The following is a 16,420-nucleotide window of genomic DNA, read 5'->3' as shown; positions in this document are numbered from 1 at the left end:
ATTACTCCTTCCCTCCTCAGTCCCTGTTCACCTGCTTTGTTGTGCCTTTTTCCCCATTCCTCTCCCTTCTCCAAGCATCTGTTTTCTTTCCTCCTTGCTCCCTTTCCTACCCGCCCAATCCCCACTTAGTCTCTCTTCTGCACATTCCCACTGTTCTCCCCTTCTTCCCCTTTCTTCCTTCTCTCCTCGCTTCTCCTGAGCTTCTGTTGCTACGCAATTTCCTTGTGAAATATCTGTCAGATGTAGAGTGGTGTAGTGCGTCGGGAATTGACTGTAAGGTGGAATTTGCGGTGAAAGCACGACATCACCCTGACAACTTAAGCTTATATTTCAGACTTTCAGGCGCAGGTGAGCAACTTAAACTGCCAAATAAGAAATGGGAAATGTTGCCGTTCGCACGCAAACACATACACACACGTTTTCTCTGTGGGACCTGGACTCCTCGCTCTCTTTACCTTTATTTCTTCCTCTCTTCACCAATTTCTTGCCCTCCATCTCTTCCTCTCCGGCAGCCTCTTGCCTGAGTTTTTGGTTTCGTTTGTGTCTGGGTGAGGACGTGACTTGACTGTGTAAAGAAAGCAGGCATTCAAGGTGATGCTGATACGCACTCCACTCTCAGAAATACACGCGCACACACACACACACGCCCCTCCACTCTGAAACACTTGATCATCTGCCGCTATTTTTGCAAAACATAAACTTACATGAGGCGCGTGCAGGGCTTAGCCACTAATTACATTTTTTTTTTGCATTTTTAGCCAGTGGCTGTGGAATTATGGGAATTAGGTAAGTATGAGAAGGATCCCGATTTACAAACTACTCCAAGCTATGGTGTCCAGTTTGGCTTTCTAATTCCTGCACATTACCTCAGAATATTATGCATCGCCTAAATGCTGCGTTATGCTCCATGCGCACTGAAATGCAGCATGTTCATTTTTGTTTTGCCGTTTCTGGCCCAACTGTCTCCAGTGAACCTTGAATGAGCCGATTTGTTAGTGGCGATGGAGAGGTGGTTTCCATGGCAACTTTCGTACCATCTTCGTGTACTTTTTCATTTCTACATATTGTCTGCATCAGTAGCTTAAAGCAGTTTTGGCTCGTGTGCTACGTTTTGTGTCTGTGGCGCAGATTTGACAGGTGGTGAGAGGAGACTGAAAGAGGGTGGAAGAAAGCAAGCAGAGAAACAGGAAGGAGACGCAGGGATAGAAAACAAACGTGCTCAACAGCACACTTCTCTGTATCAATTTTTTCCCCATTTGTAGCCAATGTAATGGCACAGTCAACACATGCATCTGCGGGATGCAGCTGGTAGCTTGTCATACTCCACAGCAGATCTTTATGGGCGACGGAGCTGACCGGCACGACAGGCACCAAAAATGTGTTAACATTAGCTGGGAATTGAAAGCAGCAGTGACAAACTCTGACATGTTTCAAGGGAACCCATTCTGCTTTTTCATTATTTTCTGTCTTGTATATACTATACAGTTACAGTACAATAGTCAGTTCTCATATTTATTTACATGAGAAAACCTTGAAAGAAATGTAACTGCTCTGAATTGTCAGTTTCTGTCATATGATTCTGCATCCAACCCTAGGTATTACTGTACGTCTCTATTAAATATTCCTGCAGTCTTACTGTTCTCTAATTTAAACCCAAAACATAAAAAGCAGTGCCAAACTAACAAATTACCTGCTCTCAAAACGCAATCAATTTTTTTCTAAAAACAAGGCTAATTTAAGAACTTAATTGAAACATCAGTCATCTAAATAAAACTTGTATGGCTTCTGTGCAAGACTACCACATTAATTAACCCTATTTAAGATATTAAGAATGGAGTTTGACATGAGCTATATGTGTCTGCAGCGCAGTCATTGTTGTAGTTTCTAACATTAATGTGAACATGACACAATGATTAAATGTTTAAGCAGTAATGTGGCACTAATTACAGAAAAGTTCTAATAGAGACCCCAATTCTTTTGATATTACTATTAGAGCCTACATTCAATTCTGGACTTTGAAATGGTTTGTTACAGCCATGTATTCACATTTGTCATAATTAATAGAAAATGTAATGTAGCCCATTGTAGCCCATTGTGTTATTATTTCCAAATAAAAGCACCTAGGTACATAACGTTAAACTTTTACAAGGCGTCAAGTATCCAAACCTAGTTGTATCTCTAACTACCTCATGTTTCTGTGTAGTATCTGACAACTGTGTCTAAACATTGTTCGATACTAATTTTGAAAGCCATTTGTTCAACAGGAACTTGTTATGAAAGGCTGATTCATACTCTGCGCAACTTGGAAAGTGACAAGTTTCACCAATATGTTTTTCATCTAAAGGGAAATAACATCTCCAACCGACAGAAACTCTAATATAAACTAACACCTCCACCTGAGGGCTTAAAACACTATTGCATTAGCAGGAGGGACATTGGAAACAAACAGCCATTGCATTACCGCTGTCGATCCACTGAGAGGCCAGATAGCTGCGAGGCACATTCTTGAGTAAGCCATAGAAAACCTAATACAACTGTGGCTCAGTAGTGAGAAGTCTATCGGCTTTGTGTCTGTGTCCAAAGTTCAGTGGCTGAAACCAGAGATATGGAGCGTTTCTGCTGGCCTTCGTTAAAAGAGTACTTGGACATTCTGGACAGTTGGTGTCAGTTCATCTGCAGGTTTTCGGTACCGGTGATGATGTGTCCTCTTTGGACAAAAAGCCCGCAGCAGGACTCTGCTGGCCTGTCAGCACCAGGAAGACCAGATACTCTCTTGTCACTGCAGAAACAGCTTGCTGCAAAGAGTGCTTTTGTGCTAAATGGTAGGAAACAAGCTTTCATGGACCCAACTCTTGGTCTTGGTGGAACAGAACCCCCTGCAGTGAAATGGCACACTGCAGCCAGAGGAAGGGAGTGACAAAGAGGTCTACACATTTGCCTTGTGCCTTTAGCTATATGTTTTCTCCTGTGGTCCACTCTTTCACCAGCTCCCCCTCCCCTTCTCTTTATCCACATCATCATGCCAGTATATCTTTTTGCTCCAAAACTGATGGGTAGCTGTCTAAAAGATGGGCCAGTTGCCACCTTCTGCTTTCTTTGTCATCATCCAACAAACTAAGGCCAACCACCATGTGGGTATGCTAATGTGTGCTGCCCTGGGGCTGCCCGCAGAGATGCCAATCTGCAGCGGGAGCCAACTGGCTATGAGAGGAGAAAATGATGCTTTGACTCCTGGACCCTGTCAGTCTGAAGGGGTGACTGGAGGGTGAACTGCCGTGGCAGACCATCAGCGTGCTCTGTTTTGGCCCCTCTCTGCTTCAGGTCTGCTGGGAGGGAATGTGATCCTACATCACATGTTTTCCCTCTGGCATAGGATGAGTACACTAGTGTATTTTGAACCAGACATGGGTCAAATTGATTTTGCAAAAGAGTGTTTGTTTTCAGTGTGACCTACGTGGAGGAGCTGATTTTCACTGTGGTTTGCCACAACAGTCGATTGCATGTACTTTTGTGCGATTTATACGCTGCATTTACATGCATCTCATATGGGTGCCTAATTACATTCACACCTGACATTAAGATGCATCTTGAGCATACAAATGGGATTTCCACTTCCCTAACATTCACTACATGTCCATGTAATATTTCACCTTCACTGGAAAGGAAGCATCTACTGTATTAGTCCCCACAGATACTGCCATCCATTCCTACCAAGTAGTAATTATTTCTAGTTTGTAGGACATCGCAGTTGAGCCCAGCAATTTAAGACACCTTAATTGTTGCTCCTCCTACTTTGGACTGGATAGATGTCAGCATGGTTACTTTGCTACCTTGTGCAGCATCAAGCAACACCTCTCTATCAAAGGTCTGATCTTAGTCGAGCAGATCTCCTGCAGTAATATGATGAGGATTGGGGAAGGAGGTGACAACCATCAAATTTTTGCTACAGCAGCTTCTCTGTGTGATCAGAAACATGGGCCCACTGACCACCTTTAACCTCCTAAGAACTCTTCCACGCCATGCATTTTAAATTTCTCTTTGATATTTGGGCTGATTGGGACCCGATGAATGTAAAAACAAAGAATAACCAGATTTTTTTTTTTTTACCTTATTTCTGTTTCTAAGAAAAATGAGAGCCACATATGAGGATATTCATTTAAAATTTAAATAGAACAGTAGCAGTATAATGTCCTCGTAAGTGGATATCAGGCCCTTGTAGAGCAAAATTGAGTATTTTCGTCTAAATAACCCAAAATGTGATGTCTACATATGTGGACGCCAGGTCCTAGGAGGTTAAAGCAGGCCTCCTCTAATTGACGGATAAATTGCATAAATTCCGGCCGGTCTAATTCTTACTATCAATCATGTTTTGAAAAACTGACACAGTGTGTAAACTCCATCCATCTGGTGCTCCTCCAAGCAACAACAATAACAACAAAGCGCAATTTTCAAACGCTGTACGACTGGAATTGCCTCTGCATAGCCTGCCAATTTCCTTGTTTTGTTTACACGGCTCCACCGTTTACCTTTTAGTTTTTAATGAACTCGAGAGAGTCGTGACCATTATTATGTTGGTGGCGTACCACTTTTAATGATGTGCTGTTTTAGCTGTCGCCGTGCTATGGCTCTGCCCTGCGGAAGTCTTCATTAGCACTGTAGCACTCTCCCATGTGCCTGCTTGTACTTATATAAGGAGGTATAAATATAAAGAGGACTGGCAGGGTTAAAGAGTATAAGAGTGGAGACTTGAGGCTTCCCACTGCGGTGGTCTGATTTATGTATCCGGGAAGAGAAGGTCATCCTATGGTCAGTCTAGCATTATGAGCTATTTCTCCGGACTTTTTTACTTTGTCTTCCACGTCCTCATGTTTCTCTGATGCTCAATCGGAGCTGTTTTACAATGAGAGTAACAGGAAAAAGCTGTTATGTGAAAATTACTTCAGTATGTTATAAGAGATGCTTTCTTTTTTCTTGCTGTTTTCTATTTTTCTGCCTGCCACTCTCTTTATCCCCCTCTGACTCTCTCCTATGAGTTGTAAAAAGTGATGGGGCATCATGTCCTTCCTGTTCAGATGGAAGTGTTGCGTGCTCCTAGTGTATTGGAAATGGAGCAGTGAATAAATGGAGTGCTTACAGGATGCAGAAGGAGACCGTGTTCTTGATCTAGTCGGGGTTGGTCGATGAACATCGCTTTCATCACAAGGGCTTGATGTGTTTGTGTGCGTGTATGGAGCTGTTTGAAGAGGTATGTATCGAGTTCTGCCTGAATGCAGCAAACTGTCTGAGAGCAAGGCAAATTGCTCTGGAGAACCGAGTCGATGAGTGTGTGAATCGGAGAGAAGCGCCTTCATTATGCTCACATACATGTGCTGCGTGTGGATTCGTGTGTGCGTTGCTACCTTGCTCATCAGTTAATCCATTATCATTTACCGGCCTGTCACAGCCTGCAAAGGTAATAGTGTGAGCACTTGAACTGAATTAATGCTATAGCTCTGCACCGAGCGTCACTCAATCACTTCAACTTAACTCCATTTCTAACCCAGTTTTCATGCACCGCGGCCCCACAGAGCCCCCTCTCTCCACTGATAATTGAGCTCCACCTCGATTGGAGGAGTTGTCGCCATTGTCATCTACTTGGAAAAGTAACTCGCCTCTCCTCCCCTCTCACCTCATTTAGGGACGAGCTTGTTACTGACTGTGCCGTTCTGTGTTTGTGTGTGACAGTGTTTGTGTGTTTGCACGCACTGACTTCAGAGCAGAGCTCAGCGGGAGTCTTTTGTGTGGTGTAAAGCAGGGAAGTCAAACTCATTTTATCTTAAGTGGGCTGGACCAGTGAAACTCTCTTTTCTGTCAGTGAGAAGAAGTTTAACTACACATTTAATCCCTGAGATATCTTTATGTAGCAACAACATATTGTAATTTCAACAATATGTATCAGTTTTGTATCAGTTTAGTCTTTACTGGGCTGATTCAGGCCCCTGGGTCTTATGTTTGACAGCCCTGGTATAACAGATAAAATTACGACTAGTAAGATGTCAAATGTTAGTCCAAATGTTGACCTACATTCACTTCCATCCCTGTGCAAAGTAAATATTTTCTTTCACCCTCTGGTCTCATCATTGACTTGAAAGCTGCACCTCACACCTTGCGCTATTTGTCAGATACTCCAGAAGGCAACAATATCATGCAGGGTGCTAAGAGGTCCAGTTAAGGAACTAATTAGTGAGGCCTGGTAGTTACTGCTAAGTTTAGTTACATTTGTTATGAAGGGGTAAAATGGCTATGGCTACCAAAAGCATTGTTGGTACTAGGCTGTAAGCACACTGAGGTGAGGTATATTAACAGGGCAGTCTACGGGGATCTACTCGCTGCAGCCAGCTACAAACAGACGTGTGCTACTATTGGAAACCGCACCGATGAGTGTTGTGAAATTGCAGTAAAATTGTAGGCTGTAAAAACAACAATAAAGAAAAACAAACAGAAAGAAGCAAAAACTAAAATTACAGCTTAGAGGAACTTTTTCGTTCCATTATCAGTTTGCCAAAAAAGATCAACACACACATTTTTGGAGATTATCGCAGATTAAAGTACATTGTGCTAGCATATGGTTAACATTTAAATACCGGACTTTGGCTTGTATTTACATGATCTTGCATTTAATCTGCTTTGCTAAAAAGGTTTTGATACTTCTCTGTACTAGCAAGAGAAGTATAAAGTACTAGTGCTTAACTTTAGTTAGCTATATAGTTGAAAAATGGGGAAACTCAGAAGTCGATTTGCATGCTCTCCATGCTACACCTCAGGATTGAATCCATCATATTCAAGTAATCTCACCGTGTTTGCAGTCTGTCACAGACTATAGGGCTGTGGGTTGCCCTGAGCCAAGGTCACGTCACACTGACAGCTCATCTCCGTGTCCAAACTGTAATTCTGCCTAACAAACTGACAACAGCGGGCCAAAAGGCAAGCAGGAGATGACTGACGACAACAACAACACTTCAGTGTACAGTTGCCAACAGAACTTGACCTGGCTTGCACTAATTAGTAAAGACCTCGGGGACTTGGTGCTGACATTAAGCCCTATCTAAAAACTGCTGAGTAAAAGGGTCTGGCAGAGATACTTAACATCTCAACAGTGAGAAAATTCCACTAAGGCTAAAGGATTTAGTTTAAACGCTTAGTGAATTTCTCCCTCCATTTTCATCTCCTTTGTTGAACTGTGCACGTCTTTCATTTGTAAAACTCCAATTTCATAAGTCTCTTCGCTTGGGTGCCAGACCAAAACCCCAAGAATTTCAAGATGGAGGGAGTGTGGATTTGCAGATTATGTTACAGGAAAAGAAAGAGCCATAGTATGCACAGTTTTGGAGTGCAGAAAAAGCTTCCAAAGGTTTAACGTGGCTGACATTTTGTGTAAAGAGAATCTGCTTTGGAGATGAAATGTCTGTCAACAAGACTGCCTGCTTCATAGGTTCCAGTTTGCTGAGTGTGCACCCAGTAGGCCCAGAAATATGAGGCGCGTGAAGAATGTTGCTGAGTGTCTGGTTTGTAATCCCCACCCACCCCCTTTCTTGCGTAGCCCCTGAGAAAAAAAAAGTGATTCATGTTTTAGCGCGTGATTACAACTCGGGGGGGTAGTCTGCTCCTCACTCTGCTTCATTTTTGAAAGTAACTTCTGGAGCAGCACCTCCAGTAGCGATCTCCCAGTCTGGCAGTTCCTCCCACACACCCTCTGGTCGAGTGATCTCACGGGGAAGCGTCTCGGGGAAGAAAACCCCGCTTTTTGAGTGTTAACTACTATGTTGCTGTGTTTGAAATCTGGCACTCAGAGCACTCTGGCTTCCGCTCTCTGCAAATTATGAGTGTGAGATGTGGATTTAGAGGCACAAATGTCAGTTTATGTGTTTACCTTGTACTTCTTGAGCACAAAAATGATACTCTCCTCTATCTTTAGTCTCCTACTAAAAAAAGTGAGTCAATAAAAAGAGGGTACATTACCGTAAGATGCCTTTTTATGGGTTTTGACTGCTGATTTTATATGTGGGCCCAAGTCACATTAGAAAAGGAAAGAAATCTTTTTCTACATTTCAAGAATGTACCAAGAGCCTCATGAACCTGCGCGCATTAATCAAACAGGGTTACTGTGCATCCCAGCTCCTATAATACGGAGCTTTTCAGATCGAACCTTGGAATTACTGGCCTCAGAGCACATGGGAAGAAGCAGCGGGTTATATATCCTTTCATTTGGACCTGAGGGATAGAAGAAGGATTTAAAATTGCATGTGCACTCCTGTTGAGGATAGGAAGGAAGCTGTGTTTCTGTAAAAGCTGATTTTAAAGCTTCAGTTAGCTTGTGATCTGGGCTGCAGAAGTCTGTTAAAGCCTGCGTGGGTAAAAGCTGTTTGCGCCCCCTGTATTGAAACACTGTTGCATTAGTTCTAGCTTTGTTTAGATTAGATGAGGTGGAGTGCTTCCTTTGCAGAATATAGCTGGTTCTTCAAAACTGGAAAGAAGTGTTTCGGTCAAGTCATCAAAATCTGTTGGGTGTGTTCCCTCTCTATGTGACCTGCCCCCTCCAGTAAGATGAGCAGATCAGTGTGTCTATTCACCCGCTGAATCAGAAAAGTGTCATTTTGGTCCCCTGTAAGTCATTTGTTAGTGCAAAATAAGAAAAACCTTGGATGAATACATTTGATTTGATGCGATCCGACACCTCGGCCTCTCCCTGTGCCTGCTCTGTCTAATAGCTGATAATATAATTACATTTCCATCAGAGGGAGGCCTAATGATTGACTGTGCTGGAATGTCTTATGTGCTGGCGAGATAAACCTCCCTCTCAAATACCCTGGGTTTGGTGAGGGCTGTCGGATCAATAACCTCTCCTTCTTCTGTTCTCCTCATTTATAATTCTGAAGTGTTTTCAATGGTAATGCTTTAGTATTGCTAAGTGGAAATTTACTAGGCGCTGCTCCAGCTTTTCTTCATAAAGGAGTTGTAGGCTGTTTAAAACCACATAGACACAGTGGGTTTCAGCTCCTAACACTGTTTTGCATAGTTTTGTCCTCAGGAACATTTTCGAAAGTTTGCAGAAAGAACTGCTGTCCAAATTTTGTGGCATTTTGTGTCAAGGTTGTGTGCTCTCACCAGAGGTGTTGTGCATTATGGCAAACCCAAGCGTCTTTTCCTGTTTTGCTGTGCCAAAGTACATTTCTTACAGACAGAGTTAGACCTCAGCACCTTCACACAGCCTAACTAGCCTATCTTTCTGGCTACCGATTCTAACCAGTGTGTTTGTTTCTCTGTATTTCCCTGCAGGCTTTGAGCTGCTGTATCAGCCAGAGGTGGTGAGGCTCTACCTCTCTCTGCTGACGGAGAGCCAGAACTATAACACCCTAGAGGCAGCTGCTGGGGCTCTGCAAAACCTCAGCGCTGGACAGTGGACTGTGAGTACTGGGTTGGGGTGTTACTGTATCCCGTTGGCTTTTTTTCTTCCTCATTTATATTTTTACAGCCTTTTGTCCTCATCTTTAACCTTGTACATGTCCTGCGATGGTAGCAAAAAGACCAAGTCTGCTCTCCCTCCCTGGGAGACAAACACCGTTCTTTCGTTGATGCTGGTGGTGTATAACGGCTGTGCCATGGCTGCTGGTTTCTCGTAATAATAAGATGGATCTGTTACTCCCCACTTGTCATACACAATGTCAGGCTATGACTGCTGACAGTTGAAGTGAAGAACACTGATTAACTCTTCATCATGGCGCCTGTTAGTAGGTGGGATATATCAGGGGGAAAGTGAACATTTTATCCAGTTTTGTTTTATAAAGTTTGACAAGGGTTACATTATGATGGCTAGACGACTCGATCAGAGCATCTCCATAACTGCAGCACTTGTCGGGTGTTCAAGGAAGGAACAGTGGGGAACCAGCAACAGGGTCACGGGCAGCCATGGGAGCCTCCACCTCACAGCTTACAGGACTTCAATGATCTGTTGCTAACATCTTGGTGCCGGACACTCTCCAAGAGTTTAGTTGAGTCCATATCTCGATGGGTCACGGCTGTTTTGGCAGCAAAAGGAGAACCAACAGGATATTAGTCATACTGTTATGCCTGAATGGTGTGTATGGATTCTTGTGAAGTCCTTGGTGTCACGTTTAAATACACAGAGTGCCATTTTTTCAACAGAGGGCAACTTTGAACCCTAACCACAACCCAAGCAAAGTAGTTGACACGCTGGGATGAGAATGTGTTGACTGCCTTCTGAGGGCCAAAGTATGTGTGTGGAAGCTAAAGCTCGCTCTAGGTAGCTCATGCACAATGTGTTGCTGGCTGGTTGCACTTGGATCAAGAAAGGTGAAAACAGCAATGTTAAGGCTAATGCTATAAATAGTGTTGTTAGTATATGGCTGTTTCTGTGATGGAGATTGAAGCTAAATTAAGTGTAGATACATTTAGAATGGGATCCAACAATTTAAGTAGCTCTAAATCAACATGACAGCAGCACAAGACAGGGTGGGTAATGATAACCATCAAGTCGGAATAATATTAGATAAGTGTTGTATCTGTTATCCAGCACTCTCATCTCTCGTAGGTTTTTGCTTCTGATGATGGATTAGATGAGAAGCTGTGCAGTCAGGTCTACACATTTATTCCAGTTAGAGCATCTGTGGAGCTGCTGTCTGGCTTGCAGGCAGTAGTGAATTATCAACAGGGATGGCTGGTAGTCAGCTGCCAGTTTACACGCAGCACCTCGGGCAAGAGCGGTCACTTATGTTTTCCAGCAGATGGGCTGTATTCAGCCCACGGCAGCATTATCGCAAAAGCTCTTCTCTTAACACCCAAGTGTCAGACTGTAAATACATCTTTCAGTCCTCAGATTTCATCAGCAGCAAAAAGCCCTCAGAGACGTGAGGAAAATCACCTGAAATCTTGATTGATCCTTTTTTTTTTTTTTCCTCTTGTTTCGTTAGATCAGATTCAGCTCTGAGTTTCTCATTGAATGTTTTTAATAATTCAGATGTAGTGATTTTTAGCTAAGGTGAGTATTTGGAGGTGGAAAAACTCTTTCCTGTTAGATGTTTTCCCAGGTAAGCATGATCAGAACGCCTGAGCAGGCTAACAGTAACCTGTGGAGCTGCTAACACACCAGACTGTCACATCTGGGAGCTGGACAAAGAGTGTCCTGCTCTCTCTGAGGATATCAGAGCTTCTGCTTGAAATCCTCCTCATTCTTTGCTTCTGCTTAGTACCACAGGGGAGATTTCCCTTATTTCCAAGGCTTACTACTGCCACCTGGTGGCTCAGCTTTGACTGTCCTCTGCTTAATTACATCTCTTGGGTTATCAGCACTCTGAAGAAGAAACCCTTTTATGTCAAGCTTAATGTTTCATGTTACAAAAAAATGAGAAGTAAAATCTACTGATGTTTAAATTAAGACAAATTATATCACATGTCCATTCAGAGCCCCACTGTGTGATGTTGTGAATTACTTATGCCTAAGGAGCAGTGATGAGCTGCCTTGTAGTTACAGAACGACTTTCTGAGTGTGCATGGCCATGCACGGGTGGAGAATATTGCAGAAGTGTCTTCGCCCTCTGTGCTGGTGTCACAGAGATCCACTAGGCTCCTCAGTGGGACTTACCTCGGGGCCTCAAATGAAAGGATGTGCACTGATATTAGGGCTGATTCAAGTACTTATATAAAATTCTAAAGAATATAAAAAGCACTCACAGCATGCCCTTCTTTCGCCCTTCAGTGGTCCAGCTACATCCGAGCCACAGTGCGGAAGGAGAAAGGTCTTCCCATCCTGGTGGAGCTGCTGCGCTCTGACTCTGACAAGGTGGTCCGAGCTGTGGCCATCGCTCTGCGCAACCTGTCCATTGACCGCCGCAACAAGGATCTAATCGGTACAAACAATTAGCAAAGCCACACAGTTGTTGTTGTTGATGTTATTTTGGATGGCTACTGCAGTAATACCAATGAAGGTTTGCTATTATTCTGTGAACGATTTGAACCACATTGTTTAAAAGGCTAACAAGTCTTTTCATAAAATAATTCTAACATGCATGTTCTGACCACTAGTTGGTGGGAATGCATTTATGATTCTATACCTCCAATTTTTCCCTTTGTTGATATAGTTTCCTTATGATAAGCCTTCAAAGTCCATCCATTGCATCTCATCGTATACGCCGTTCATCTCGCTACTTTAAGTTGATGGGAAAGCATTTTTACATGAAAGGATTGTAGACTTTGTTTCATAAGTCTGGAATCACATTAGAAAGGGTGTCACTTTATTTACGGGCACATAGAAAATGTGAAGCTGCTGCGCTTGAGAGTTTGTGTATTTTCATTACTCAGATTCCTACATGTCAGTGTTACAAGTGGACACTAGAGTGTCATTAAAGAAGAACTGACATTTAAAAAAAATGTTAAAAACGAATAACACAAATGTTATTAAATGCAAGCTTTTGGACAAACTGTTCTATTCATGCAATTTTACGAGGCTCACAAGACTCAGTAGTACCTGACTTGCTAAGATGTAACCTAATTTATTACATTTTGAAGATGTTAATTACCTCAGCCAAGGAGGTTGTGTTTTTGCATGCGTGTCATCCATCTGACTATAAGCACAACAGCTCACAAACTTTTTTAATGAATTCTGATAAAACTTTGTAACACTGTAGAGTGGGGTCATATTAATCCATTAAAATTAGCTTTACATCCACCAAAGTCTCCGAGGTCAGCTTAATGATTTATTTTGGGAAATTTGACACAAAGCCTTAAAATTTAGAAACTTCCTAAAAAGGAAATACTGCCCAGGAAGGGAGCTGCTGGAGGTTTGTGCTCCCAGAGTGCTTTGTGTTCGACTCTTATTCTCCCTGTCACTGTCACCTGGTTAACCTTAAACACTAATTCACCGTATAGGAAGTTATGCCATGCGGGACTTGGTGAGCAACCTGCCCAGCGGTCAGCAGCGACCAGCCAAGAACCTGGAGGAGGACACTGTGGTGGCCATCCTCAATACCATTCACGAGATCGTCACCGACAGCTCTGAAAACGCACGCTCCCTCATCCAGGCCCAGGCCATCGAGAAACTGGTCGCCATCAATAGGACCAGGTAAGATTTTTTTTAAGTACAGTCGGACAAATATTGCATTGACGTTGCTCTATGACTGCGTTCCCCTTTTCTTCACTGAGTCAAACTGAAGCAGCATGCTGTTATCCATATAAGCTCTGCACGAGGTGTGGCCTTACTACTGAGACATAATTATAGTATGACCTTGTATGCAATTTCATCATGAGCCTTCATATTAGTATTCATGGAGGATGAATAATGTAACGCGTCTTGTGACGGCGCGAGCTTGGCTACAGACACCACTGCTCACCTCACATTAATAAACAGGCTTTCAGAAGTGGAGGCCGTTCTTACAGTGGGTGTCTCAGTTGTACTCAGCAACTAGTAGCGAAAATTAAGATATTCAGGCTAATATTTTCAAGAGGTGTCTTATATAACCACATTGTTACTCACTGCAAATAAAGGCGTGTTAGAGCCGCACCACATTTTAAATGCAGTTTTCAAAGGCCCGTCCTTGTGCGGTGATGTATTGATCATCCAGAGTCACTCTAACAAGCATGAATATACATAGTTTATTCACAAACCAAATAGCTAGTGTTTCCTCTCAGCCTCATGAGATTAGCTTTCTTTGAAGTGAGCCCCCTCCCTCGCACCCACATATAATTAATACTGGTGGCTCAGAGGTAGCTAATGAAAGGCAATGTGTATTCATCTGGCTGTGAATTAAAAACTAGACCCTGAAACTGCCCGGAGAACTCAAAAGTCTTTGAATGAAGAGATTGATTGCAGCGGTGCCTCGCCAGCACGCCCAGCTGTTACCGTTTTGTGATTAGGTGAGGTTACTGACGTTAATTGATCTAGTTACTTCTTCTACTAATTTCCTCCTTTTTGGATGGGGGGGGGGGCTCTTCAGCCAATCAGCACGTGAAACGAAGGCAGCGTCCCATGTGCTGCAGACAGTGTGGAGTTATAAGGAGCTGAGGAACGCGTTGGCCAAGGACGGGTGGAACAAAAGCCACTTCCAGGTATGGAACCAAAGTCAGCCTTTACAAATAATGTCAATCCAGAGTGTTGTTATTGTTCGCTCAGAAGGCTGAAAGAATGTTTTGTAAGCAGCTTCATTCAAATAGTTTTGAGAGTGGCTCGGTTTTCTGTTCCTGACATTGTAAAATAATTTCCGATAAATCTCCACCGACTAAAATTTGAATCAAGCTGTCACCAATATCATCTTTACATCATCGAGACAACATAATTAATTTCTGATACTTATCTCGTAAAATGTTATGAATTGTTATGCGTTCAGTTCGTACCCCACATTAGGTGAGAAAGTTCAATCTTTCCATACTGGGAACTGTTTGATCTGTATTATGACGTTACGATGTGCTTCCTGCTCCCTCTCCTCTCTCAGCTCACTGTGACGGCCACTCCTAAAGCAACCAAGAACGGCAAGCCGGGCTACGATGACACCACTCTGCCGCTGATGGAGAAGAACCAAGGTCAGTCAGCGCGTGTGTGGTAGAGTGTATGCTGCTGTTTGTGCCTGTTTCGAGGACTAAAGGGGGTAGGACGAGGTCGGGGGAAAATGAAGACCACTTCAGTGACATTGTTGTGTAGCTCATTAGAAAGTAGTCCACCTATTCACCTCATGAAGAACGAGATGAATAATGTTAGGTCTCTTGTCACATGTGTAATCCTCAAAAATCTAAGATCAAAATAAAGACAGTAGCTACATCCTTTTTTAGTGTTTCATGTGTGCAGTAACTACTCCATATGACCTCCATATGTTTTGTTTTTTTAATTTAAGGTCCTCACACCCTTTTGTCAAGTTGCTGATTTGCTTTTCACTGTTCCGTCAACCTCGAGGAGTGAATGATAAATCTCTGTCTCTTCAAGTTGTCAAGTTATGTTTTATACCCATCCAATGGGAACAGTCTCATTAGCTGCAGATGTTTTAATTTGCTCCCCATCATATGGGATGAATTACCCGTCCAGTGGGAACAAGCCATCAGACTGATAATAAAAGGTGCCCCCCTCCCCCATTTTCAAGAACTCCAAAACTGAAAGTGAGCTCACTGTCATGCTGACCATGAATTTACTCTCAGTTAGTAGTCGTGGCAGATTAGCAGATAGAAGTCCCAGACCTTAACCTTCTAAGACCCGAACTCTGTCAAGGCATGCTTTTTCTAATTTCTCTTTGCTATTTGGACTGATTGGGACCTGAGCCATGTAAAAACAAAGAGTTATGTGAATTTTTTTTTTTTACCTGATTTTTGTTCCTGAGAAAAATAAGATCCACATATGAGGACATTCGCTTTAAATTTCGATAGAACAGTGGCAGCATGATGTCCTCATAAGTGGATATCCGGCCCTTGCAGAGCAAAATTAAGGATTTTGGTCTAGACAACCCAAAATGTGATGTCCACATATGTGGACACCAGGTCCTAGGAGGTTAACAGCTAACGGCTTAGTTGATACCAATAATAGGTAGTACTAATTAGGATGCTTTGACATGGTTATATTTAGTGCAAATCTCCAGGCCGCTTTGCAACCCATCTCCTTTTTTAAAAAAAATGTGCATATTCACACTAAGCTGTTTCATGCGAAGACCTTAATATTTTAAAATACACTAAAGTTGATCAGTTCAATTTAAAAACAAAAAAAGAAGAAGAAAAAAAAGCAATAATTACAAACATCAGCTGGATAGTGTAGATCCTGTCCTTTGTTATACAAAATGAGCTACTGGACTATTTTTTGCCAGGGATGAATACATGTGCTGTCATTTTTGGTAGCAGGAGTCCCATGTTTACTACACTGAAGGAAAATATTATCCAGGTAACTTCTTAATAACATGGTTTAGTTTTGTTTTAGTTTTTTTTTGGGGGGGTCACTGGATTTTTATAACACTGTCACTATTTAAGTCTGCATACCCAAATTACAGCACAGCATTAGCACAACATGTTTATTGGTGGACATTTACATAGAGTAACCCTACCCCTGGAGTCCTCAAAGCAGGTTCAAACCAAGTGCTAATGATTACTGGAGCAAGCATCTGACTCAGTGTGTGTTACTTGCTGGGGACATGTATGCTTTTTCCCCGCCTCATGGCTATATTGAAGCGCAGTGTTTGCACATTGCTACTACTTTCATCCTCCTCATGGTGACGCTTTGGTGTGAAATGTCGCAGTAATGCTTTTGTCCATAGCGGTTTAAAAAATAAAGCACATAAAATGGTAACTACAACTTCAGAAAGCATACCGCTGCTGTTAACAAAAACCTTGGTCCAAAAAAACATTAATAAAGAATTTTAAAAAGTTAAGAGCTGGATTTATAGAGACTGAGTTTTTGACT

The 16,420-nt window shown here is 42.6% G+C and overlaps 1 protein-coding gene across 5 annotated transcripts in view; it reads left to right on the top strand.

Moving 5' to 3' along the window:
• arvcfb (ARVCF delta catenin family member b) overlaps nucleotides 1-16,420 on the top strand; it is a 241,307-nt gene that overhangs the window by 213,778 nt on the left and 11,109 nt on the right. For all 5 annotated transcript variants that reach the window (XM_040050177.1, XM_040050178.1, XM_040050179.1 and 2 more), the window contains 5 exons: nucleotides 9,316-9,443; nucleotides 11,753-11,903; nucleotides 12,922-13,114; nucleotides 13,986-14,097; nucleotides 14,481-14,568. In XM_040050177.1, coding sequence (XP_039906111.1) covers nucleotides 9,316-9,443; nucleotides 11,753-11,903; nucleotides 12,922-13,114; nucleotides 13,986-14,097; nucleotides 14,481-14,568 — 672 coding nt within the window. The remainder of the gene's footprint in view (nucleotides 1-9,315; nucleotides 9,444-11,752; nucleotides 11,904-12,921; nucleotides 13,115-13,985; nucleotides 14,098-14,480; nucleotides 14,569-16,420) is intronic.

The sequence above is a fragment of the Simochromis diagramma genome, unplaced genomic scaffold (assembly GCF_900408965.1).
Source record: "Simochromis diagramma unplaced genomic scaffold, fSimDia1.1 OVJJ01000159.1, whole genome shotgun sequence".
In the NCBI taxonomy this organism is placed as follows: Eukaryota; Metazoa; Chordata; class Actinopteri; order Cichliformes; family Cichlidae; genus Simochromis; species Simochromis diagramma.
The sequence above is the reverse complement of the archived record's forward strand: the minus strand, read 5'-3'. Positions and strand labels throughout refer to the sequence as shown.